General features: G+C 41.0%; 1 protein-coding gene across 2 annotated transcripts in view; it reads left to right on the top strand.

The window, feature by feature from the left end:
* The window catches only part of ALDH18A1 (aldehyde dehydrogenase 18 family member A1), a 40,841-nt gene that overhangs the window by 784 nt on the left and 13,581 nt on the right, over positions 1 to 26,476 (top strand). Inside the window, exons 2-11 of one of the 2 annotated variants that reach the window (XM_069568156.1) lie at positions 2,718 to 2,833; positions 9,940 to 10,154; positions 14,059 to 14,208; positions 14,299 to 14,403; positions 17,471 to 17,623; positions 18,052 to 18,142; positions 22,551 to 22,675; positions 23,771 to 23,915; positions 24,499 to 24,572; positions 25,725 to 25,818. In XM_069568156.1, the coding sequence (XP_069424257.1) occupies positions 2,746 to 2,833; positions 9,940 to 10,154; positions 14,059 to 14,208; positions 14,299 to 14,403; positions 17,471 to 17,623; positions 18,052 to 18,142; positions 22,551 to 22,675; positions 23,771 to 23,915; positions 24,499 to 24,572; positions 25,725 to 25,818 (1,240 nt within the window). In that variant the 5' untranslated portion in view covers positions 2,718 to 2,745. Of the gene's footprint in view, positions 1 to 2,717; positions 2,834 to 9,939; positions 10,155 to 14,058; positions 14,209 to 14,298; positions 14,404 to 17,470; positions 17,630 to 18,051; positions 18,143 to 22,550; positions 22,676 to 23,770; positions 23,916 to 24,498; positions 24,573 to 25,724; positions 25,819 to 26,476 lie in introns of both variants that reach the window. The other variant, XM_069568155.1, reaches the window with a different exon arrangement.

The raw sequence follows: 26,476 nt of genomic DNA, 5'->3' as shown, positions 1-26,476 counted from the left end.
CTCGATAACCACTCCCGACCCCGCAGCAGGAGAGCTCGCTCACGAACGCCTTTTGCAGTGTGGCAGGAGGTCTGTGGATAATTCTTTCCGTGGCTCATCAGGGCTGGGCGGACCCAGATCCACCCCCCTCCCCCATCTCCGTTCCTCTCTCTAGAGGAGGTGAGGTTTATCATTGGGGCTTTGTCTTTAACTGGTGAACCATATAGCAAGCCTGTATTTCTGGGCGACGTTTGTTCAGACTAAAGTTCAGTTCTCTATTCAAGTAAGTAAGATAAGGACTATCTGTTCAGAACCTGTAAAGAAGTACTTGAGAAATGTCCTGAGTCAAAACATGGGAACTTTTCATTTGATGACCTGGGGTCTAGACAGACACACATACCCTTTGCTCCCTGGGATTAGCTAGCTATCTTACGAGGGCATAATAAATTCTGGCAGGATAAACTATCCTTTGCAGTGAGGGCGGGGTCAGGCAGAGGTGATGGGAGAGGCCAGGAGGCCTGGTTTCTACATCAGTCTTCAACATGATAACTGACTGACCTTAAACATTTAGAGCTTTCGGTTTTTCATAGATAAGAGAGAGATAAATAGTCAATAAGTATAATTTGTGACTATGTCTGCCCATCAGAGACTATGAAATTCTTTGTTCCAGTGACAGGTCCTGAAAGAAGTAAGGAAGTGGTTGTAAGCTATAATAACATTAGTGCCTAAAAGACAGATGGAGGAGAGTAGATGTTTATTGAGCATCTCCTGTATCCAGGCATTCCATTCTTGGAACGCAATTACTACATTCTCTCACAATAATTCCAGGAGGTCCTATTGTTATTGTCCCTGGTTTACAGATGAGGAGACTGAGACTTTAAAAGATTGGAAGGCACACAGCTAGCAAGCAAAAAGCCTGATTGTTTCCCATGTTTACCATGCCTTCGGTGGGAAGTTTATAATCCTTTTGAGAAAGTCAGCAATAGCATGAACCAGTTGGAAACTAACCTGTAGGAATATATCCAACTTTGAATGCTAGGGTTGCTGGGGAAGGTTTGTGAAGATGATGGAATTAGAATTTTAGGGTCATTATTTGATTGTTTTACCCTTTTGGCTCTACTAGAATTATTTTGGTGAATTCATGTATAAATAATTGTTTAGCAGCAATTTCTGAAGGAATTTGTATAAGCAGCAAACATAGATCATGGCCTCATAGCATGCTTCAGTGTTATGCAGATAGTTTTCTCTTGGAACCTTCCTTACTGTCACAAACACTGAAGTCAACAAAGACAGCACTTAACAGTTTCTCTTGCTTATGTAGATGCATATTTTGTATGACAGATGTGTCCTGCCAGTCTCTTCTCTCTTCTTTCTGAACCTTTGTGCAGTATAAATTGAAGAATATTAACTATTCCTTGTTTCTCTTCACTTTTGGGCAAAATGCTAGTCTTTTTAGGCATGTTTAAACACCTTGAGGCATGTGTAAGAGAGTTGGAATATATCTGTTAACACGTAGAGCAGAAGTTAAAAGGAGGCCCAGAAGCAAGATGAAGGATTTTTCTTATCTCCTGAAAACAACCATGTCCCTGTAGTGTAAGAGCTGAAATAATGAATGGCATAGTGTCTCTGTGTGAGTATATTTATATATTAATATACACACACATAGGAAGAAGCCTCCTGCCTTTTTATGAAATAAACTATTCTTTTTATACAATCTTAAGTTTGACCTGCAATGGGAAAATACCCACAACCCAGCTCTGAAAACTAGCTGTGTGTTCATCCTCCATGAGGTGTGCCCAGGGTCGTTCCAGATGCCAGCCATTTACAGGTGTTGCCACTCCCTCCAGGGATTGAAGAGTATGCTTTGGATTCCTCTGGACAGCAAGAAGAAAGACAAAGCCTCCATCTCCGACCTTTCCTCCCTCTCCTTTTGTCAGCAGAGATCAAGCTGATATTTCAAATATGTGGTTTTCAGAGTTCTTTTGGGAGATGAGAGAAGGAAGGTAAAGGTGGCTGCTTATGGAATATGGAATCTGTGTTTTGATTGGTTGAAGACTCCCTAATGGTGTAGAAATTGTAGTGAAGATTAATATCAGTAGATAAACATTATACCTTGAAGATGTTTATTGTCACTCAAAGTATTCATAATATTTAGTTCCCGTTTTTTTCCATAAAAACTGAGATGGTCCTGGGACTTCCCTGGTGGTCTAGTAGTTAAGAATCCACCTGCCAATGCAGGGAACATGGGTTTGATCCCTGGTCCAAGAAGATCCCTCCTGCCTCGAAGCAGCTAAGTCTGTGCACCACAACTACTGAGCCTGCATGCCACAAGTAATGCATCCTGCGTGCCTAGAACCCACTCTTCCCAACAAGAGAAGCCACCACAATGAGTAGTCCATGCACTACAATGAAGAGTAACCCCCACTCGCCACAACCAGAGAAAGCCCATGTACAGCAGTGAAGACCTACTGCAGCCAAAAAAGAGAAATAAATTTATTAAAAACAAACAGAAAAAAAAAAACTTAAGATGGTCCTAAACAAGGAAGAGTAGAGTCAGAGCTTGGGGCGCCGTTTGTTTTTTTCTCTTTTCTGTATGTAGAAGAGGTAGGAGTTCCTCTAATACAGAAGAATTTGGATCAGGAGAGTCAAGCTTTTACTCTCGGTGTGGGGAGGTGGATGAAAGTAAAATGAACTATCTAGTATTTTGATAATTTATTTTTAAAAAATGAATTCTGCAGATACCTTGGTCAGTGACCACCTCACAGCATGTTGAGTCAAGTCTGCCGCTCTGGGTTCCAGTCCTTCCCTCAGCGTCTCCTGCCCTGGGTCCAGTCCACAGTACTCTCCAGATCTCGTAGGTATCCTAGGAAACATAAGTATGTGGGAGGTTTGATCCAAGAGTGTTTGAAAACAAAGTTTTAAAAAGGAAAAAAACTGTTATTTGGCAGAATTGGACAAAGACAGTAAGCAGGGAAGCAGCATACTGCTGAAATGCTGTGTTTGTATTTATCAATAAAGTAAAGTTTTTGAGGGGATAGACGGGTTATGGCATAGATTATGGCAGTGGTTTCACAGGTGTATACTTAGCTGCAAACTCAGGAAGTTGTGTACATTAATTTTATAGCTTCTGGCATGTAAAAAAAAAACCTCAAAATTTAAAAAGATTTAAAGATAAAATATTACTTTTATTTAATCTCACAAGATTTTTTGCAGGCTATTTTTGTTCATTCCCTTTTTTTGTAATGAAGTATTTAATTTTGAGATAATTATAGATTGACTTGCAGCTTTAAGAATGAATACAAAGAGAGCACTTAGACCTAGTTATCCCGGTATCTCAACCAGGGTATCAATGTGGACAGAAGTAGGTTAAGATTTCCATCACTATGGAATCCTTCAGTTTCTCTTACCTAGCCATCCCCCTTCCTGTCCCTAACCCTTGGCAGCCTATAATCTGTTCTCCATTTTTATAATTTTTAAATGTTATGTAAATAAAATCATACAGTATCTGACCTTTGGGGGTGACTTTTTTTACTCAGCATAAATCTCTGGAGATTCTTGTTGTCTGTATCACTTTGTTCATTTTTATGACTGAACAGTATTTAGTGGTATGGGGGTACCACAGTTAGTGTAACCATTCATCACTGAAGGACATCTGGTTACTTTCTTTGTCTGTGGTGAATAAGACTGCTGTGAACATTTGTGTACAGGATTTTGTGTGAATATAGTTGTGGTTATTTGGGATAAATGTCCAGTAGTTCAGTTTCCGGGTTGTATGTTGGTTGCCTGTGGTAGTTAGTTTTTTTCTCTCTCTTTTTTATTTTTTAAATTATGAAAGTATGCTTAACACATTTACAGGAGACTTGGAAAATATAGAACAAAGTTACTTGTAGTTCCATTATATTTAAAAAATTTTTAAGTAGATAAATTTTTAGTTGGAGTTTTAATATCACTCTTAAAAATTAATAGAGTGAATATACAGAAAAGTAGAAGGATATGGTACGCCTGAAAAGCACCATGAATGAATTCAACGTAATTAAGATTTACACAATTTTCACAGAATAGTAGGATACAAATCCTGTTCAAGTTCCCATAGACTATAACTAGGAGACGCTGAAAGATATCCAGGGATATAAAACAAGGTGCAAAAAGTTCATAGTCTAAAGGTATTTAAATCATACAGAGTCTGTTCTCTTATCTCTATGGAATTCTGTTAGAAATCAATATCAAAAGATATTTGAAAATAACTCACATGTTTTCAAGTGTAGTGTGACAAAAGAGATCACCCTGAAAGCCATTGAAAGCCTCAATAAAGTTAGAAGACTGAAAAAACACAGAGGATGATTGCAGAGAAGAAAACATTTAAATGAGAAATTAGTATCAAAATGAGAAATTAATATTAAAGATACTTAAAAAACCCCATGTATTTGAAAATTAAATGTCCACTTTTAAATGATGGGTATATCTAACCATAAGAAGGAAAATTAGAAAATATTCATAACAGAATGGAAATGAAAAGAGAATTCACCAGAATTTGTTGCTTGCAGGTGAAGCTGCTCAATGCAGTGTGGTAGGTAGTTTCATAAGAAATTGGCAAACTGTTTTTGCAGTGGCTGTACCATTTTACATTCACACCAGCAGTGTGTGAGTGATCTACTTTCTCTTCATCCTCAACAGCATCTGATATTGCCGCTCTTTTTTATGTTATCCATTTTGATAGATATATAATGATATCTTACTGTGGTTTTCCTTTTCCCTGTTGGCTGATGAGATTGAGCATCTTTTCATGTGCTTATTTGCCATTGGATTGTTTGGTTTTGTACTGTTGAACTTTGAGTTTTTTAATGTCTGCTAGATACTAGTCCTTGGTTGGATTTGTGCCTTGAAAATATTTTCTCCCAGTTTGTAGCTTGCCATTTCAGTCCCTTAACTGGGTCTTTCATAGAGGGAAGTGATCTTTGTGTTTTTAACTTTGATGAGACCCAATTTATCAGTTTTTCACTTAATGGATTGCATGTGTGTGCTGAGTCCCTATATTCATGAGCTACTGTTTTCTACCCCATGGACTGTAGCCCACCAGGTTCCTCTGTCCGTAGGATTCTCCACCCAAGAATACTGGAGTGGGTTGCCATACCCTCCTCCAGGGGATCTTCCTGACCCAGGGATCGAACCCGAGTCACTGGCATCTCCTGCGTTGGTAGGCAGATTCTTTCTTTACCACTTGAGCCACCTGGGAAGCCCATGGATTGTACCTGTGAGGTCAAATCTGAGAACTCTTTTATAGCCTTAGATCTTAAAGATTTTCTTCTGTGTTTTTTTTCCTAAAAGTTTTGTGGTTACATTGAAGTCCCATGATCCATTTTGAATTAATATTTGTATAAGGTGTGATAGTTAGGTCAAGATTCTTTTTTTTTTTTTGCTTATAGAGTTCTAGTTACAAAGGCTGTTTATGATATTTTGAATTACTTGTCTCCTTGATAACACCTAAATGTTATCAACAAATCTCAAGACCTTTCTGCAAGAGGACTTGCTTACCAGCTAATCAAGCTTATCACCATTGGAAAAATCTGTTTCCCATTCATGCAAGTATAGTTGTTCAGTCATGTCTAACTCTTTGCGACCCCATGGGCTGTAGCCCACCAGGCTCCTCTGTCCATAAAATTCTCTAGGCAGGAACACTGGAGTGGTTTGCTATTTCTTTCTCCAAGGGATCTTCCTGACCCAGGGATCAAACCTGTATCTCCCACATTGCAGGCAGATTCTTTACCGTCTGAGCCACAAGAGAAGCTTTCATGCAAAGAAGAGTGTAAAGTTTAAAAGCTGAGGGTCTGAAACTAGGCTCCCTGTGTTTGAAAACTACCTTTGCTACTTACTTAGTGACCACAGCTATGGATTTAGGTCACAATTCCATGAGCTGGCATTTTGGATCAGGCTCAGCTACACAGTGGTTCCATGTCCTTGTCAGCTCTCAACATTGGCTCAGGTCAGGGTTGATTGTTGAAGGCTGGGGGGAATCTGCTGGGGTGACAGATCGTCTCTGTTCCGCATGGTCTCCCATGCTACAGCAGGCCATCCATGGTTTCTTCACATGGTGCTTCCCAAGAACAGCAAGCTTGGGAGTGCCAGGGTCTCTGCGACCTAAGCTCAGAGTTTATACAGAGCCAGGCGTGTTTTAAACAGGCTTGTAGAAAACAGTAGGTCACGACTAGAGAGACTTAGCACGCATGTACAGCCCATAAAGTGAAAACTGATAAATTGGATCTCGCCAAAGTTAAAACAGGCTTATAAACAGTGTTGCAAACAGCTAGGCTCTGCTGCACTGTATTGGTCAAAGCAAGTCATAGGGCCAGGAGAGGAGAAAATAGATTCCACCTGTGGATGGGAACAGCTTCACGTATTGTGGCCGTTTTTGCAGTCTGATAATGCTGATAAGTTACTCAGCTTCTCTGAGCCGCAGCTACCTTATGTATAAAATGAGGCTAAGATTGAAGGCGGGAGGAGAAAGGGACAACAGAGGATGATATGGTTGGATGGCATCACCGATTCAATGGGCATGAGTTTGAGTAAACTCCGGGAGTTGGTGATGGACTGGCGTGCTGCAGTCCATGGGATCGCAAAGAGTTGTACACACTGAGCGACTGAACTGAACTGAATAATAAAAACTCACGCGTAGTAATACCTAACTCCTGAGTCTTAACTCATGAGAATTCAGAAAGATGATGATGATGATAGTCATAGCTAACACATTTTTATATATTACCTAATATTTATTAAGTGTTTACTTTGTGCCAGTCCCTGTTCATGCATTAACTCATTGCATCCTCCACAGAAACCTTATGAGGAAAATGAAGTAACAGCAAGTAAGTGAAGGAGTTGAGATTCCAACCCAGGAAGTCTGACTCCAGAGTCAGACACTCCCTTCATATTTCCTGTTCCTCTGTATAAGGTGTAGGAATAGTTTTAACACAGTTCCTGGTATATAGTAAGTATTCACTTTAGGGTTTTTATTGTTGATATTATTGTTTATTCTTATTAGACTCATTCACAGGAGACACTTTGTGATCTTATCCCTAGATTTTTCTTTGTATTCAGTTATTTCTGGAGCCCCATGTTCACTGACCATGATGAGCATAAGAGCAAAAAAGAGAAAAGGCAAATGAGAAAGCATATAGATACAAACAGAGGAAAGTAGAAGGGCAGGAAGGGAGATAGAAACCATGTCCAGGTCCCTTCCTGTTCAGGCCTGAAACACAGCCTCATTACTGAGTATTAGGACTCTGATGCTGAAAAGCTAAAGGGCTTCTCCCTTGAAGTGTGATTCGTGGCACTTTTGATGAATATGGGCAACCCCTCCCCCCAGCACATGTGTATACATATGTACCTTGGTATCCCTTTATCCTTAACAGGAGTAGATGGCTTTTCTTTGGGGCCTAAAGGTCCTTAGAAGATGGGAAGAGATTACCTATTCAGAAGCTGTGGATTTTTGCTAACTAATCAAGGCCTTCTCAGTCCTTCGTATGAACCCCAAAAAGTATAATACACTGCAGAACATAAAAAATGTCCTCAAGGAAGATGGGATCAATCTAGAAGGGTGACTGCATTGTCACAGAATAGGAAACCTGGGAAAGCCCTGGGCCCCATAGAATGCTCCTTGGTGCGGAGCCCACTGGATGTGACCAAGCTTTTATTTGCTAAAAACCTTGTTCATAGATGTGCCCTCTTCTTGAACCTTTCCTTAAACCTGATGTGCTGTGATCCAGTTGCCTGTCGCCAGAGTGACCCTTGACTGCCTGGCACCAAGCCATGCCACCCTCCTCAGCCATGCTGATACAGACTGTGGATCAGGAGTTTCATTTATGCTAACCTGGCTTGCTAGGACTTACCTGCTTGCCACTACCTGTGTCCCTGAGGTGCCCTCTCAGGTTGCCCCACCCATGCGCAGCACTTCTCTAGGCCAGGACATGTCCTACAATGCACAGGAGAGAAAAGTGGCCACCAGGCCTTGAGAGCTGTCAAGAGAGATGCATGCGACATGGTACAGCTCTGAGCGCTGCATACAGCCACTGACGATCACAGTTCCAAACGCCAGGAGAGTAAGTCTCTCCCTCTACACCCCTTCCTCCATCAGGTCAGTGGGGCCAAGACTATCAGGTATACAGCTTTTATGCTTAGACTCAGGTGTGTGTATGGCTTAGGATAGTATCCTTGAACACTAGGCCAGGGTACCTATATCGACCAACCTGATGAAGAAAAAGCTGTCCAGGGAACAGCCCCCGCAACACACTGGTCCTTTGGGTCCTAGGACTCCCTCACCAGGAACAGGTCCAGCAAGAGTGTCAAGCTCCAGTTCTATCCCAGCTGATGGGCTTACTGTGCAGCTGTCTGCTGGAAACCAGACTGCAAGTCTGTTGTGAAAAAAGACCATATTGTCTTTCTTTAATCGCCACAGATCTGAAACATTGTCACTTAAAGAAATGGTTAAGAGAGGAGAGAAAGGACTCTTCATGACTTCATTTAAAATGTTCTTTGTCATGTTTGTGTGTGAAGGAGGTAGAGAGGGAAGAGAAACACAGTGATCTTCCAGTCCATGAGGATAGGGATCTGCCTGCTTTACCCTAATTTATGTAGTGTAGACAGAGACAGCTGATGCTCAGTTACAGTTAGAGGAGTCAGTAGTTGGGAGATAGAGGCACTGGATAGAGAAATTCTGAGAAATCTGTCTGTAAATATAAAGGGAGGTAAGAGTAGTTGATTCAAGTGAAGGAGGTTACTCTGTAATAATAGAATTATAGAAGAATAGTCTGAAAAGTGGTAACTCATTCCAGTATTTATTAAGGTCTGTGGTGATATGTAGAGAACTCTGTGAGGGAAGGCAGTCAGCAGGAAGTTGGATTCACGAGAAGTGATAAGGAGGGTCAGTGCCTGATGTTCAGGTGTGACTTATTTTCAGCATTTTAATCAAGTTTTTTGTTTTTGTTGTGGTGAGGATTCTTTTGGGGGTTGTTTATTTGTTTGTTTTTGTTTGGTGTCTTAGAAATCTTGTTCAGTGTTACAAGAAGCATCAGGAAAGAATTGATTAGGGGCAGATGTCCACAGGGATACAAAGAAGGATCTGACTCCAACATTACTTCAGAAAGCTATCCAGTTTCTTGTATCCTTGTTACAGACATCTGAATTCTTGCTGCCATATTTGAGAGAAAATTTAGAGGGAGATTAGTTATGATTCTTTATTACTTATACCAGTTACTTTATATTGTCTTAGCTAATCAGACTTATAGCAGTGTGGTTTCTTTAAAAGCACACATATTTTTCTGGTTATGAAAGCAATACATTTTTGCTGCATAAGTTTGGAAAACATAGATAAGAATAAAGAAAAATAAGTCACCCATAATATCATCATGAGATAAAGTGAGATTAATATTTTTATTTATTTACCTTTTTGTATGCATTTAAAAATGTATGTGAAACAACATATCATGACCATTTTCCCATATTATTAAAAATTCTAAAAATGTTAAATCTTTCTGCCTGTTTTTGAACATTTACTCTGCTTCTGATTTTTCCTATTATAAATAATGCTGATGAATAGCCTGCTGATAAATTTCTTTGTCTCTATCTCTAATTAGTTCCTTAGAATAAATTTCCTGAACGTGAAATTGCTGAATCAAAGATGTGAATATTTTTAAGGTTTTTAATACATTTTGCCAACATGTCTTCAGGAAAGATTGTTTAAATTCTTGACAAACAATATTGGCGTGTACATGTGTACTGGATACAAACTCCACACAATATTGGACTAAAACATGCTTGATGTGGCTTTTGATATACTGGTTTTCTTCAGTTGAGAATGGTAAAACTATTTTTTGATGGCTGAACTGGTTACTATTTTGCACGCATATTTTCAATGAGAAATTATATCGCGTATTTCTCTTTTTTTCTTGCATTTGACTTTGGATTCTGCAGGTCGTATTCAGCCCTCAGCCATCAGACATGTCCGTTCTTGGAGCAACATCCCCTTTATCACTGTGCCCCTCAGTCGTACACATGGCAAGTCTTTTGCCCACCGCAGTGAGCTGAAGCATGCAAAGAGAATTGTGGTGAAACTCGGAAGTGCCGTGGTGACCCGAGGGGATGAATGTGGCCTGGCCCTGGGCCGCCTGGCATCTATTGTTGAGCAGGTAATTCCCAAGATGGAAAATTCAGCTGAACTAAAACAAAGTCCATTTTTTAAGCTGTCATTTCAGATTTCTTAGCTTATAAAAATAATCCTCATTTGACTACAGTAGATTTAACCCAATCTGAAAACTCCCTTTCCTGAAGAAGGTGCCACCAGGAGACAGCATCCCAGGGCAAGCAGCGGGAATGTCAAGGAGCGGAGTTGATTTCGTGCAGTTCATCCCTCAGGCTTCTTGGGGAGAAGGAGCTGTGTATGTCAGTAGTTCTTAATCCTGGCTGCATATTAAAATCACCGAGGGGCTTGGCGATGCCTGGGCTTCACACTCAGCTGCTTAATAAGTGAAGATGGGATGGCGCTCACCCCTCTGTGTTTTTAAAGTTTTTAAATTAGGGTTAGTCGTAGTCGTAGTCAGAGTTGAGTATCCAACTCTGGATTTGTGTGAATATTGAGCTTCCCCCCACTTTTTGCTAGGCTTTATCTTTTTAAATTAGCCCAGTAATTTTGAAATAAGTAGGAGCTGTCATTGCAAATATTTCTGAAGTTCAAATATTTGAAAAGACTCACCAGACTCCACAGAGAATACCCATATAAGACTTTCATTTAAAGGCAGAGGGATGCAAGGCCACAGAAGGGAAGGGAAGCAAGCATTGAGGGGCTGAGAGAAATCCTGTGCACAAGCCCCCCAGGGTCCTTATCTCCACAGGACATACTATTTCCAGATTGAATCACCAGGAGATCTGTGCAAGGAATCTTGGCTTTGCAAGGCCTCAAAGCAGAATTTTCAGTGGGAATTTTTTACCAGACTGACCGCTGATAGTTTATCAGTAAAGAAACTGACCTTAAGGGGTCAACATGTGAGTTTTGGACTTTAAACATCACATCACAAATCCCACTACCCGTATCTTTTTCTGGGAGTGCAGGGATCAGCAAAGTTTTCCTGTAAAAGACCAGTACTGAATGTGTTACTCACTGTAAGCCGTTCAGTGTCCGTCTCAACTACTCACATACCATTGTACCACAGAAGCAACCTTAGACAGTATGTAAGTGAACAACAAGTGTGGCTGTGTTCTGATAAAACTTTGTTTCCAAAAACAGGCGCAGGTCAGAGTTGACCTGCAGGTCATAGTTTGTCAACTCTTGACCAAGAGTCAAAAACCTAGACATCCAAATATCCTTGAGATAAAGCTGGAGTTTTTCTGTCCTAGCTGTAACTCAGCTCTGTCTTCCATAGCTATGTTTTCAGTTTTAAAAAACATTTTTACTGAAGTGGGTATTAGAATACTGCTGAAACTTGATGGAATTTTCATCATATGTTTTCTGTTCTAAGCATTTTATCATGAGATCTGCCTTTCAGATTGAATCCCTCAGTTCAATTCAGTTTAACAAATGTTTATCAAAGGGCTACTTCTGCTTTGAGGCCTTCCACAGCCAAGATTCCTTGCACAAATCTCTTGGTAATTCAATCTGGAGACAGAGTTTGGTCCCAGTGTAAATAGAGGGCTGCCTCTAACTGTAGTCTCTCCCCTCGGGAAACCAGAATAAACTGGGACTCCCCAAATAATTAGGTGATTGTTCAAGGCGGACCATATCCAGATGAGAGAACCCAAATGAGAGGTACTGACAGGTCTGGAGGTGGGAAGGTCGGATGAAAGTGTGGTCACTGCTGGAACTTCCTCAGAGGGATGAGCCTCACGGTGAGCCTTTGTGACTGACAGGATTTGAAGCAGCAAAGAGAAGTGTTCCATGCTGCTAAGTGCACATTGTGAATGGTGCCCCTGGAATTGTGTAGCCTGGTGGTCCTGGGAACAGGGAGGCTCCAGGAGTGGTCTCCAGACAGGAAACAAAAGCAGGAATGAGTTTGGCTGATGGGCCAGGGAGGGAGCTGAGCTTGAAGGCAGTGGAGGGGATTTCCTCAGGGAGAATGTGTCTAATTCCATTCGTTAAGGCTTTGACGCTGGGTGGACAAATTGGGTTTGTGCCTAAAAGGAAGATTGAAGATTTTGAGCAAAGGAGAAACTTGATGCAGTGGGGAGAACCTGGTAATGGTTTGCTTAGATTGCCAGCTCTCCTTCTAGGGACACACATGGACCTTAAGGAACAGTTTTCTAGGCCAGGGCAGTCCTGACATATGGAGTCCACTGTCTTGTCCAAGGATCTGATCACGTTAGGTAGACTCAGGAGCCAACTTAAAGTGGATTTCATTGGCCACAGATGAGAATATCTGAATATCGATAATTATTGCACTGAATTTAAGCACGTGAAATATATTTAAATCTATGAATGACAGTGATACTTTAAAAAATATTCATTGGTTACTTTTGAAGGATTCCAGAGAGCCTACTCATTTAGGAAACTGGTGAATAAAGGGAAAGACAGATCTGTGCTGCCTTTCACATATAAATCATACCTCAAGGTAGCCAAATAGTTGATGAAGGAAAGTTTCCCTTTATGGAAGTATTCCGGCCTTTAAATAGGGGAGAAATGAGTGGATTAGAATTTCAGTGTAGCCCGTAATGAATTAACCACTCTTGATGATGGTCATCAATAGTAACTAACATCACAGAAAGATGTGCAGGCCTTCTATATCCCCTTGATGGACACCATGACATGTAAAGAATTCTTGACAAAAAAGATCAAACCTCCATACCTAACAGCAGTTTGCAGCAAAGAGAATACAGCATTAAACTGTATCACAGGGGTAGAAGCAGGAAAGTCAAGGTTGAGAAACCTTGAAGGACAACCCAGTTTCTTTAACGAACAATTACAAGGGAAGAAAATGATAGAGGGAAACCTATGGATTAAAAATGAATTAAGAGACCCTTCAACTAATTGCAGTGTGTGGGCTTAATTTGCATCTCAATTTGAGCAAGCTTAAAACAGTGGGGAAATGTAAAACACTGACTGGATATTTGATATTAGAGAATTATTGAAATATTTTAGATAATAAGTTTAGTTTTGTGGATATATGCATTTACCCTGTATTTTAGCAATTACTTTCAGAAATATTTGCAGACCAGCAAATAATGTGTCTGGAGTCTGGGATTCATATTAAAATAACAATGGAGCTATAAAAGGAATATTGGAGAGTGAAAAATTGGCCATAAGAGACAATTGCTGAAACTGGGTCATGAATCTACAGAAATTTATTATTTAATTCTTACCACTTTGCCTAAGTATGAAATTTTCTATGATAAAAAGTTTTTTCTCATTTCAAAAAAATTTATTAAAGTACAGTTGATTTACTATGTTGTGTAAGAAATAAATTTTTTAGATTATGATTTATCGTAGCTGTCTCATAAGTTCCTGATTCAGGTTTTAGTGTTCAAGCATCAGGAGGAATGGACAGGTTAGGAATATCGACTCTGATTCTCTCATGTGGATCCCTCCTAGGTGGGAAACAAAGTAACCAGCACTGTTTCAGGCAGACCGCGCAGAAGAGCAGCAGCATCTGTCCCTGGTCTAGCCAGAGGCAGCCCACGAGAGTCAGACGTGCCATCTCCCCAGGGCATGCCTTAGAATTTGAGAAGCCATCTGCCAAGTTTATGTTGCATTTCCTGGCTCCAAACTTGTGTTCTGGGCTTCATTTCCTCAAACAGCTAGGCCTTCCACATTATAGACTCTTCTATGTTTCTTCAAGTCCTGTCGGTACCAAACCTGGATGCATACCAGAATCCCGTTATTAAAGCTTGTCATTTCTGTCTGCCATCTATTTATCAGATTTGAGGAAATGTGTAGAACTCTGTATTTTTATCACACAACCTGGGAGATTTCTTCCAGAGCCAGCCCAGTGCTGATCTATAAGCCGGCACTTGGGATCCACTCATTAGTCTACCCTGCCTGAATCTCTTGTGATGAGAGGAAAGAGATATTACAGGGACTTGTGCCTTTTCCTTCGTCATCGTCAGGTGTCAGTGCTGCAGAATCAAGGCCGAGAGATGATGCTGGTGACAAGTGGAGCTGTAGCCTTTGGGAAGCAACGCTTGCGCCATGAAATCCTTCTGTCTCAGAGCGTAAGGCAGGCCCTACACTCAGGGCAGAACCACCTGAAAGAGATGGTGAGTGTGGCTTCCCCACCCCCTATAACAGGGTCCCTTAGGCCTCCTCCCCACCCTCCCAACCACACCTTGTCTGTTGGCATGTTACAGGCAATTCCAGTCTTAGAAGCCCGAGCCTGTGCAGCTGCTGGACAGAGTGGCCTGATGGCCTTGTATGAAGCCATGTTTACCCAGTACAGCATCTGTGCTGCCCAGGTGAGAGACTGACCTTTGCAAGGGGATGGGACCTGTGAGGATGATTCCTGTGGAATAAGGTGATTGCCAGCCAGACTCTGGAGCCAGACTGACAGGATACAGTCTCAGCTTCAACACTTGCTAGATGGAAGATCTGGAGAAAGTCTTTAGCCTTTTTGTGCCTCAGTTTCCGTATTGAAAAATGAGGATGTCATCAGTGCCCCTTGCAGAGGGTTTTCAGGAGGGCTCAATGAGAAAATTTATTAAAAGCATTTAATGTGTTTGGTACAACACATACTTTTCTCAGTAATGTTAGCTCTTGTTGCTATACTTGTAACTCTTAGGACTGCTCCAAGAACCGATACTTCCTCTGAAGATAGGTTAGATGTCTTTATTTCATTGACTTCTTCGACTTCGGGTGGCTTGTTTCTCTTTGCATCTGGTTGCCTTATATAATACATATCTACTAATCACTGAAGGATAATGCTGTTGGTTCGTTGGTTTTTAATTCATTTAGCAAATGTTTATTGTGCACCATTTTGTACTGAGGAGTCTGTTAGACATCGGGGATACTGCAGCAAACAAATCAGCCATGTTCCAGTCCTCATGGAACATGAGGTTACCGCCTGAATGTTCTAGAATCTTCTTTCTACATTATTTCATTTTTACCTTAATTTACAGAATTCTTATCAGTTGTATTTTTTAATCAACTATACAACTGTACACCGAATAGAAATATTTAAATATCACCAAACAACAACAACAAAAAAAACCTAACTTCCCAAGTTATTTTCAGATTTGCTGCCTCTGATCCTATCATTTACACAGATGTTTTTATATACAGATGATGTTATTATATATCCTTTCAGGTTTGGCTCTTGCATTTCCTATCACTTTTTCTGTTTTTCCATCATTTTCCCAGTTGTTATCCACAATGATGTTCAGAGTGTCATTGAGTAAGGGAGCTGAAACAGAAGAGCATGGACTTGTTCACTTTTGCTTGTGTCTGGGACCCCACTCTAAAGTCTCAGATTTTTTTTCAGTCACATAAATGCAGTGGAAATCTCAATTTTGGGCACCTCTTATTATCAGTTCTTTTTTCCTCCATAGTCCAATGACAGTTTCAGTCTTTAATTTTCTTTTTTTTTTAAGTGCCTGGAACCAGGTGAGGAAAGTAAAGTCCAGGAACTTAGCTTTTGTTTGCCTTCATCTAGGGGCCCCTTCACTCCCAACACCTTTGCCTTGCCCAAGATCTGATCTATAGGAAATCTTTGCTCTTTGCACCTTATCCCATGGTTCCTTGTTTTCTTTAGTAATCCTGTTCTTAAGACCATTACTGGGGGCGTTTGAAAGTTTCGCATAAGTTGTCAGGTTAAAGACTTAAACAAGAACAGCAGCTATTTTTTCTTCATAGAAATGAACCTGATTTTCATCCTAACAGATTGACTTTGTCCAAACACATACTTTTCTCTCTGATACTTTTCTTGTCTTCATCTCTTATTTGCTAAACTGTTTGAGCAACAGATATTTTCACTGGACCTTTATACCTCCTGCTTGCCTCTCCTATTTACACATGTGTTTACTTTTATTGTTTGACCTTCCACCACCAGGACCAGAATCTATATGTTCACCTTTGACCCAGACCTGTTTCCTACAGGACTAAACTTTCTGAAAAGACATTCATGATCTAACCTATTCCATCTTCCCCAAATCATCAGCATATTTATTCTCCATCCCAACAGCTAGTACAGGGTCTGGCATTTCAGAGGTACACAAACAGTTTATCAGATGAGTGAGTAAATTACTTCCCTTGGTGATGTTACCATTTTTGTCTTCATCGCCCAAATATCACATATCATTAAGGCTGCTGTTATCTTCTCAGTTACCATAGCAGACCCTAGTTCAGGACTTAACCATTCCCACTTGTACTCTTTCAGTACCTTCCTTATTGACCGTTTGCCTCTAGCTTTTCCTACCTCAGCTCTGTCCTGTATCACAGGAGCCTTCTTCCATGAACATCAGAGGGATTTCATTGAAACATTTAATTCATGAGCTTAGGAGTTTGTGACCATTTTGTTTCCTGCTGTCATACCCGTTTATCTTTCTCTCCTGCTGCTGCTGCTGCTGCTAAGTCGCTGCAGTTGTGTTCGACTCTGTGCGACCCCATAGACGGCAGCCCACCAGGCTCTGCCGTCCCTGGGATTCTCCAGGCAAGAACACTGGAGTGGGTTGCCATTTCTTTCTCCAGTGCATGAAAGTGAGGTTGCTCAGTCGTGTCCAACTCTTCGTGACCCCATGGACTGGAGGCTACCAGGCTCCTCCGTCGATGGGATTTTCCAGGCAAGAGTACTGGAGTGGGATGCCATCACCCTCTCTGTCTCTCCTGCTAAACATTGCCTAATATTCTGATTCCAGCAAGGGGGAGCTGTTAGCCAGCCCCCACACCCAGCTCTCCGCTCTTGCCTTTGAGCAGCTTGAGTAAATCTGTCCCTGAACTAGTTATGCTGAGCCCTTCTTTCAGTTTGTGTAAAGACTCATCTCCATAAGCCTCTCAGACTCATCCTACTTGTTCAGATACAGTCTTTGCTAACTCCGGCAGTGGTCAGCCACAGAGCAAAAATAGGGACAGTACAGCCCTGTTCCATTTCATTCAGTACATGTTCAAGGCAGAGTAACGGTTCATTCACTCACTCACATGTTTCAGCACCTACTGTGTGTATGGCCAGACTTTGAATCAAATGCTGGGATGCAAAGATTATTTACAAATGGCAGTTATTACTGTCCCCAGATCCCTCTAAAGTAGGTACATTCATTTTCTTAATTTTGTAAATGGATGAGATTTAATAGCTAAGGATTAAAGTGTTTTTGCAAGATGGCTTGAGCATCCTAAAATCTTCCAGGTGATTCTTTTCTCTCATCTCTAGAAGAATTAGATAAGTCTCCAAAGATGTGTTCCATTTTGAACTTTTCAGGATCCAAGAAACCTAGTTTAACTCCTATACTCTTAGCATCCTTTGTATGAGTGCTATTCCTGGGAAGTTCCCTATTTTCCTGTCTCCCACATTTTCAATTTCTTTAATCTGTTTAGATTTTGGTGACCAATTTGGATTTCCATGATGAACAGAAGCGCCGGAACCTCAATGGGACTCTTCATGAGCTTCTCCGAATGAACATCGTCCCCATTGTCAACACAAACGATGCTGTTGTCCCTCCAGCAGAGCCCAATAGTGATCTCCAGGGGGTAAATGTGGGTAAAGTATTCATGAGGGTTAGCATGCTGTAGACACTAATGCCATGCTGTGCTGCATGTACTAACACCAGATATTGGGCATAAACAAGATGGAGAAATGGGAGAGAAGCTGGCCTCCTGGAAGGCTGCATAAGCTCTTGTAAAATCAGGGGGTTTCATTCAACTGGTGAGGTGCAATATGGATTTAAGGTGGTGCTGTGAGCATGGCTTGTGTGTGTCAGTGGAGAGAAGGGGGCATGTTTGGAGAGGGGGTTGCCAGTTGGCATGATGTTTTGCAGACTGAAAGGGCCTTTAAGAGCTATCATGCACATGCCCAGATTCATTCATTTTGCCTGCCAGAGCCTAGCTGAGTACTTCTGTGAACTTCTGTTTGAACTGCATAGGTCCCTTACTCACAACTTTTTATACCTGTATTTTAGGTTATTAGTGTTAAAGATAATGATAGCCTGGCTGCCCGTCTGGCTGTGGAAATGAAGACTGACCTCTTAATTGTTCTTTCAGATGTAGAAGGTACAAAGAAATGCTTTACTTTATATCCAGTCTTTGTTTTAAGTACTGTATATGTGAGCATGAGTTCCCCTGATCTTTTCACTGTAGACCATTATTTTCTGAGCCATATGGTCTGAAGAGGGTTTTGTGATTCAAAAACGGTGACGGTGGAGGGGAGGCACTTGGGGAGATGAAGTTGAATGCTGTGAAATGTTGTCATTTCCAGGCACTTTAATTCACAAAACATATATAATTTACCTTTTAAAATTTACAGTTCAATGATTTTTAGTATATTCATACAGTTGTTCAACCCTCCCCACAACTTAGAACGTTTTTAATCACCCCAACAAGAAAGCCGAACCCTTTAGCAGTCACTCCTCACATCCTTCGAAACCCTCCAGCCCTTGGCAACCTCGAGTCTACCTTCTGTTTCTGTTTTTTTGTTTTTTTTTTTACTGCTCTGGGTCTTCACTGAGGCACGTGGGCTTCTCTAGTTGTGCTGCCTGGGCCTATATTACGCAGGCTCAGTAGTTAAGATGTGTGGTTTAGTTGTGGCATATGGGATCTTCGTTCCCCAATCAAGGATTGAACCTGGGCCCACTGCATTGGGAGCGCAGAGTTTTATCGGTTGGACCGCCAGGGAAGTCCCCCCTCTGTCTATTGATTTGCCTATTCTAGACATAAGTGTGATCATACAGAATGTGTGTGTGATCCTTCATGACTGGTTTAATGTTCTCAAGGTTCATTGATGTTATAGCACATATTAGTACTTCATTTATTTTTATTGCCAAATAATATTCCGCTATGTAGATACACTACTTATTTGTAAGTTTTATTTACCTAGTTGTCAGGATGGTAGACATTTAAGCTATTATAACTACTGATTCTGTGAACATTTGTGCACAAGTTTTGGTGTGAACATACTTTTTATTTTACTTAGGGGTAGAATTGCTGGATCATTTGTTCAGCCTTTTGAAGAAGTACCAGGCTTGTTTCCTGAGCAGCTGCGCCATTTTACATTTTCCCGGCAGTGTATGAGGGTTCTCCCATCCTCACCAGCCCTTCCTTCCTGGTATCTGCCATTTTGATTATAGCCATGCTGGTGGGTGTGAAGTGATTCCGCCTTGTGGTCTTGATCACTTTTAGTTTTTAATGTAAATCATGAGATACATTATTTTAAATTGGCTCCACTATGGAAATTCCAGGCTGTGTGACCACTGTGTTCTTGTGTGTTACTCTGTTCCTCTCTGCATTCCCCCTCTTCATGGAGGGGCCCTCCCAGCTCCAACCTGGCTTCCCATTCACTCTGTTCACTTTCTTAACCTGCTCCCATTTTGATCCATAGAGAGTATGGTTCAGTTCAGTCGCTCAGTCATGTCTGATTCTTTGCGACCCCATGAATTGCAGCATGCCAGGCCTCCCTGTCCATCACCAACTCCCGGAGTTCACTCAAACTCGTGTCCTTCAAGTCGGTGATGCTATCCAGCCATCTCATCCTCTGTCGTCCCCTTCTGTTCCTGCCCCTAATCCCTCCCAGCATCAGAGCCTTTTCCAATAAGTCAACTCTTTGCATGAGGTGGCCAAAGTATTGGAATTTCAACTTTAGCATTAGTCCTTCCAATGAACACCCAGGACTGGTCTCCTCTCAAATGGACTGGTTCAATCTCCTTGCAGTCCAAGGGACTCTCAACAGTCTTCTCCAACACCACAGTTCAAAAGCATCAATTCTTCAGCGCTCAGCTTTCTTCACAGTCCAACTCTCATATCCATACATGACTACTGGAAAAACCGTAGCCTTGACTAGACAGACCTTTGTTGGCAAAGTAATATCTCTGCTTTTCAATATACTATCTAGGTTGGTCATAACTTTCCTTCTAAGGAGTAAGCGTCTTTTAATTTCATGGCTACAGTCACCATCTGCAGTGATTTTGGAGCCCCAAAAAATAAAGTCTGACACTGTTTCCACTGTTTCTCCATCTATTTGCCATGAAGTGATGGGACCGGATGCCATGATCTTAGTTTTCTGAATGTTGAACTTTAAACTAACTTTTTCACTCTCCACTTTCACTTTCATCAAGAGGCTTTTTAGTTCCTTTTCACTTTCTGCCATAAGGGTGGTGTCATCTGCATATCTGAGGTTATTGATATTTCTGCCGGCAGTCGTGATTCCAGCTTGTGCTTCTTTCAGCCCAGTGTTTCTCATGATGTACTCTGCATATAAGTTAAATAAGCAGGGTGACAATATACAGCCTTGATGTACTCCTTTTCCTATTTGGAACCAGTCTGTTGTTCCATGTCCAGTTCTAACTGTTGCTTCCTGACCTGCATATAGGCTTCTCAAGAGGCAGGTCAGGTGGTCTGGTATTCCCATCTCTTTCAGAATTTTCCACAGTTTGTTGTGATCCACACAAAGGCTTTGGCATAGTCAATAAAACAGAAGTAAGATATTTTTCTGGAATGCTTTTGCTTTTTTGATGATCCAGCGGATGTTGGCAATTTGATCTCTGGTTCCTCTGCCTTTTCTAAAACCAGCTTGAACATCTGGAAGTTCACGGTTCACGTATTGCTGAAGCCTGGCTTGGAGAATTTTGAACATTAATTTACTGGCGTGTGAGATGAGTGCAATTGTGCGGTAGTTTGAGCATTCTTTGGCATTGCCTTTCTTTGGGATTGGAATGAAAACTGACCTTTTCCAGTCCTGTGGCCACTGCTGAGTTTTCCATATCTGCTGGCATATTGAGTGCGTCACCTTCACAGAATCATCTTTCAGGATTTGAGATAGCTCAACTGGAATTCCATCACCTCCAGTAGCTTTGTTTGTAGTGATGCTTTCTAAGGCCCACGTGACTTCACATTCTAGAATGTCTGAGAAGATGGTAGAGGTATCTAAAGTGGGCCAAACCTCAGGATCTCAAAAGTCCCTCATTACATTCTCAGCAAGATAGGAAAAAACCTATTTAGTTCCCTGCCCCACACCCATGGCAGGTTAATATGGCAGGATTTGTTACCAGTTTAGAGATAGCCAGCATGTATCAACGAAGACCTAGCATAGCCAGAAATAAATAAATAAATTTATTTTTAAAAAATAATAATAAAAATAAAACCCAGTTTGAACTAGACTTTAGTATACCTTAGTTTTAATGTAGCCTCAAACACCAAAACTGGCCAGCTCAAACACCATTGGCAGGCTTGTGCTCTTAACTCTGATTAGTTATCCACTGAATATTGATTTTTAGAAAGATGCCAGAATTTTAAGTACACTCTTAGTGGGTTTGAGAGGCTGCTATAATGAAAAAGAAAAGTAGGTGAAATATCATAATGCTAGGAACTCGAGGTGTCTGGAGGTTTGGCTTAAATTGTCAAATATTGTTTATGATCCCATAGCATAATGCCTTCTGAGAAGAACCCAGCCCTGAACCCCCAGAGCTGTGAGCTGCTGGGTTGAGGCAGACAGGGGTTATGAGAGGTTATTTCTCTTTCTCTGTGTAATTGCTGCTCATGGTTTGCACTGCTTTGTTGTGCCCTGGACACTGACCATTCTCACCACTCTGATTCCCTTACTCTCTTAGAGAGGATGCGTATGGCCTGATTGTATTAAAGATTTGGAGCAGAGAGGTGTATTTTAGCACAAGAAAAGCAGTAACTTGAAACCAGAAACATCACTGCCTTAATGTCCTTCAGCCAGCCTCTGACTACTAGCAGTTCCCTCTGCCTGTGTTCCCCTTAGACCTCGCCTTTCAAGGCTCAGATACACTTTTTTTCAAAGTGAAATTGTGAAGATTTTTAATCTTGGACGGTATGCATATAACATTTTGTGTAATTCTCATTTTATGTCAGTCTCCTCAGTTTTAAAGAGGACGTTGGCTTTGTGGTGACAGATCTGCGCTCTTCTGCTAACTCAGCCTGACCTTCACAGGCTTACCCGTAATGTGGGGAGTACAGTGTGACTTTTTGAAAGGGTACTCTGAGAGTGAATGAAAGCCTCTCTATTTCATGCCCTTGGAAATAGTCACATTAAACAGTATCCAGCTGCTGCACTGCTTGTGCAAAAGCCACTCACCTTTTTCAGTTGCATCCTTAAGGTTCAGTATCATAAGTAGCAATGGCAAAGGCGAGGACAGCTTCACTGTAGACTATAGGCAGGACCAGTAAATTTTGTGCCAGGGATATGGCCGTGCTCTGATGCTGGCAAATATTCATTTACCAGGCAAAGTTAATAAAAGTATGTAAGATACATCCTCCTGGAGCTGATTTCCAATGTGGGTAGGCTCCATGGACCTCTTAACCTCTTTTCTCATCAGAGCTGGCCAAATAGCAGAATTTACCTGGATGAGTCGAGTACAGAGTGGTTGGCAGGTCCCCGGGAAGGTCTCTCTTGTGAGTTGCTCACTTCTGCTAACAGTATTACTGACGCTTATTTACTTTTTAGGTCTCTTTGACAGCCCCCCAGGGTCAGATGATGCAAAACTCATTGATATATTTTATCCTGGTGATCAGCAGTCTGTGACATTTGGAACCAAGTCCAGAGTTGGAATGGGTGGCATGGAAGCCAAGGTAGGACTCTGTTGCCTTTACTGCCCATAACAATTTTAAAACCAAACAGTATTTATTCCTTCTTGCTTTTGTAATTGTTTGAGGGCTGATGCATATATACAAAGATGCATATTTAAATAAAGGTTTAATGAATATTGTGTACGTATATTTAGTCATGTCTTTCTGTGTATGTATTAGTGATGTATAAAGAATGTGTTCATACTGTAACCTCTTAAAGAACAGAGTGTGTATTTTTTATAATTCATAAATCCTCTTAAGTGTTTTTATTAGAGCTCAAATATTTTCTGATAAAATCTTTTACAAAATTTTTCTCTCCCATTAATTTTTCTAAGAAGTTATACCCTTCAGGTACAGCATCATTTGTAGCAATGGCAGAAGTGAAGACCACAACCCCATGTATGTAGCTCAGAGTACTCGATCATATTCTGGTCAAGCAGCAAGCTGGACACTTGAGTTGAGGCACGACAAGTCAAATGTAGAAGTCATGTGTCTCAGTACCAATGTCTCGGAGAACACACTGAGCACAAAGAGCAGATTGGTTCCTCTTTAGACAACGCGTGCCAGGATTGGGCTGAGACAAACACATGGGCTGAGTGTGTCTTCAGAGCTTCTGAGCTCCTTGAAAACCTTCCTACAAGATACTTAAATTGCTTAGTATCACATTGTATTTTCTTTGTTTTTACATGTTTAAAGTGCAAGGGTCTAGACCCTGCAAAGGTCTGTATCATGAAGTATTGAATACTTAAGTGAATGCCGTTTTCAGATATCCCTGAACCTGTGTGATTAATGGTTGTATCAACATGTATGTTATACTTGTACCTAACCAGAATTTCATAGTCAGTAATGAATAAATGCCATTTATTATTTGGATATATTATTATCATTATTATTATTATTATCATTATTATCATTATTATCATTTGGATATAAATGCCATTTGGATATATTATTATCATTTTAATTGTTCTTTTTAAACATTAGTAAAATTTCTAGATATGATTTGGAATAAAAATCTGTTTCTATACTTACTGGTAAAAAAAAATTTAAATAAATAAAGGTCTGAATCTCATCCATGGGTCTAACTTCTCCCATTAGGTGAAAGCGGCTCTCTGGGCTTTACAAGGTGGTACTTCTGTGGTCATTGCCAATGGGACCCACCCCAAGGTGTCCGGGCATGTCATCACAGACATCGTGGAGGGAAAGAAAGTTGGCACCTTCTTTTCCGAAGTAAAACCTGCAGGTAAGTAGTTCTGCATAGTGTCCCGTGGTCTGTGGATGATAGCTAGTGCCTCCATGGCCTAGATGGGGCTGAAGACAGAGCTCTCCTAGGAGGAGGGCTCACAAAATTGATGTGCTAATGGTATGAAATATGGTGTAGTTTTGAATGCTGCTTGCAAAATTGGATTCTCCTATGTTTTTGTAAAACTTATCTAACCTGACTAATCTGCTAAAATCATCAAGTTAAAGAATATAAGTATCCATTTTCTCAAGAAACATTTGCTAGGCCCACGCTGGATGCCAGGTGCTAGGGAACATTAGAGATGGAAAGATGCATAAGAAATGGTGTATGTGCTCTCAGATATTCAGAAGGTCAGCATTGTCATAGAATCTACATTCAGCAGTGCAAACACATGAGAAAATTTAAGCCAAAGTGGAACTGAGAACTCCAAAAGATGTAAATCATATTGTGTGCAGACAGGTTCTTGTGTTTCTGCCTGAGTTAATCTGGTATGCTCATCTGCCAGTTTATTGGTCAGAATGATCTCTGGATGTGAAGCAAGCATATCATGACCATGAGCTGATGTCTGCACATGTTTTTGCAGGCCCTACTGTGGAGCAGCAGGGAGAAATGGCTCGATCAGGAGGAAGGATGTTGGCCACTTTGGAACCTGAGCAGGTAATAATCTTTGCTGATAGTTCTGTTGGTTTTCAGAGCAAGTCATGCTGTGAGGTTTCGTGCACAGTCAAGCCTGCTGTTTCTCCATCTATTCCTCAGGTCCCATAGACTTAAATCTGGGTAATAAGTGTGATTCAGATTTGTTTTCCCCTTTTTCTCGATTTCATTTTCTCCTCTGTCTTTTATAGGCTGAAGCCTGAGGTAGCTTGGCATAATTATGATGTTTTGATCAAAAGTATCATGAAAATCATGAGACTAGAGAGGCTCCCTAATCCTGCCACATACTGGGCAGGGAAATGTAGGAAAGTAACTTATTCCAACTCACCCAAATCACGTAGCTTACCTACAAGATGGAAGCTTCAGTCTGCTCCATAGCTTAGCCCTGCCCTGTCCACAGTGATTCAGTCAATTGAAGTAGCAGATGCAATAAAATATGAGAAAGTCGGGTGGAAGCGGGGGCTGGCTTCCTGATAGTTGTGATGTTAAGGCTAGATTTGAAAGTGATGTATATAGGTTTCTTCTGAGGAGTTCTTTGGCCTGAGAATGGAAAAGAAAATTTGAAATAACTACAAGTAAAGAAAGGAAAGTCCAAGAGGACCCTAGTTTCTCTTTCTCTTTAGTCACTTCTTTTACTCCTTTAGTAATCACTAGTCTGATTTCCTATGTCTTCTTATCTAGGTGGGTAAGGATTGGGGTCTCCTCCAGCATTCAGGACTGGATTTTTACATTAATCGTCAGTAATAATTGTCCAAAAAGAAGAGCTAGATGCAAAAACTTAACCTGGGAAATCAGGTATACAGCTGATGCTGTTAAATAAGTGCAGTGTGTATATCATGCTGGTTCCAAGTGCTGGCCCATCTCATCAGTGAGCCAAATAATAATAATGCATGCCTTCTCTCCAAACACAAGGCCAGGGTGTGTTAATCATCATGATCAGGAGTGGAACAAGAGGAAGAAAAGTGGAAAGATTACTACTGAGAGAGGAAGGAAGAATGAGGGGAGTGGTGGTAGGGAATGAATGAATGAAGTAAGGAGATTTGATTTAGGAGCAAGGCCTGGCACACTCAGAAGAGTAAGTCTAAAAGTGTAATGTGCATTCTTCATGAGTTAACATGTTTCTTATTTGTGTTAATCTTTTACCTTTCTTCCTAGAGAGCAGAGATTATCCATCACCTGGCCGATCTGTTGACAGACCAGCGAGATGAGATCCTGTTAGCCAACAAAAAAGACTTGGAGGAGGCCGAAGGTAAAGAGTAGGCAGCTGAGTCAGTGTTATGGAGGGATTTGTTTTGGTTTTTAGTCTTTGTTTTATCAATAATTCTTACAGCATAGTCTGCCCAAAGATAAGATCGTTATGGAAGAAATTACATATTACACATCATTTTTTATTGAGGGTTGGTGGCTGGTGTTTGTTGGGATTTTTTGAAGTACACCTACTACCTCCACCCCCTTTCTTAGATATTCTGTACAATACCCACCCACCCCTCACCTGCTGAGGGGCTTTTTGCGTTCCCCACACATCACAAGTCAGAAAGGAAAAAGACTGAGGACTGCACTATTTTAGACATTCAGCTAATAGCAGATAACATTTACTGAGGCCTTTGTATTGCTGGGCATTATGCTAAGGAATTAACAGGCAGGATCTCATTTTCTCTTTAGAATATGGTGCCTATAAAGTAGCTACTGTTTATTATCCCTGTTATACAGAGGAGAAAACTAAAGTAGAAAGAAGTTGTTAACATGCCTAAAACCATGCAGTCAGTGACAGATTTGGGAGCCAAACCCAGATGGACAGTGTATATAAGAATAGTGGAAATAGTTGGTGCAGCCTGTGGTGAGAGATAGCTTTATCTCCTTAACCAGCATGTAGTCTGCCATCCAGAAATGCCCTGGAGGTCCTAATG

The sequence above is a fragment of the Ovis canadensis genome, chromosome 22, assembly GCF_042477335.2.
Source record: "Ovis canadensis isolate MfBH-ARS-UI-01 breed Bighorn chromosome 22, ARS-UI_OviCan_v2, whole genome shotgun sequence".
NCBI classification, from domain to species: domain Eukaryota; kingdom Metazoa; phylum Chordata; class Mammalia; order Artiodactyla; family Bovidae; genus Ovis; species Ovis canadensis.
Note: the sequence above shows the minus strand (reverse complement) of the source record. Positions and strands in the feature narration are given on the sequence as shown.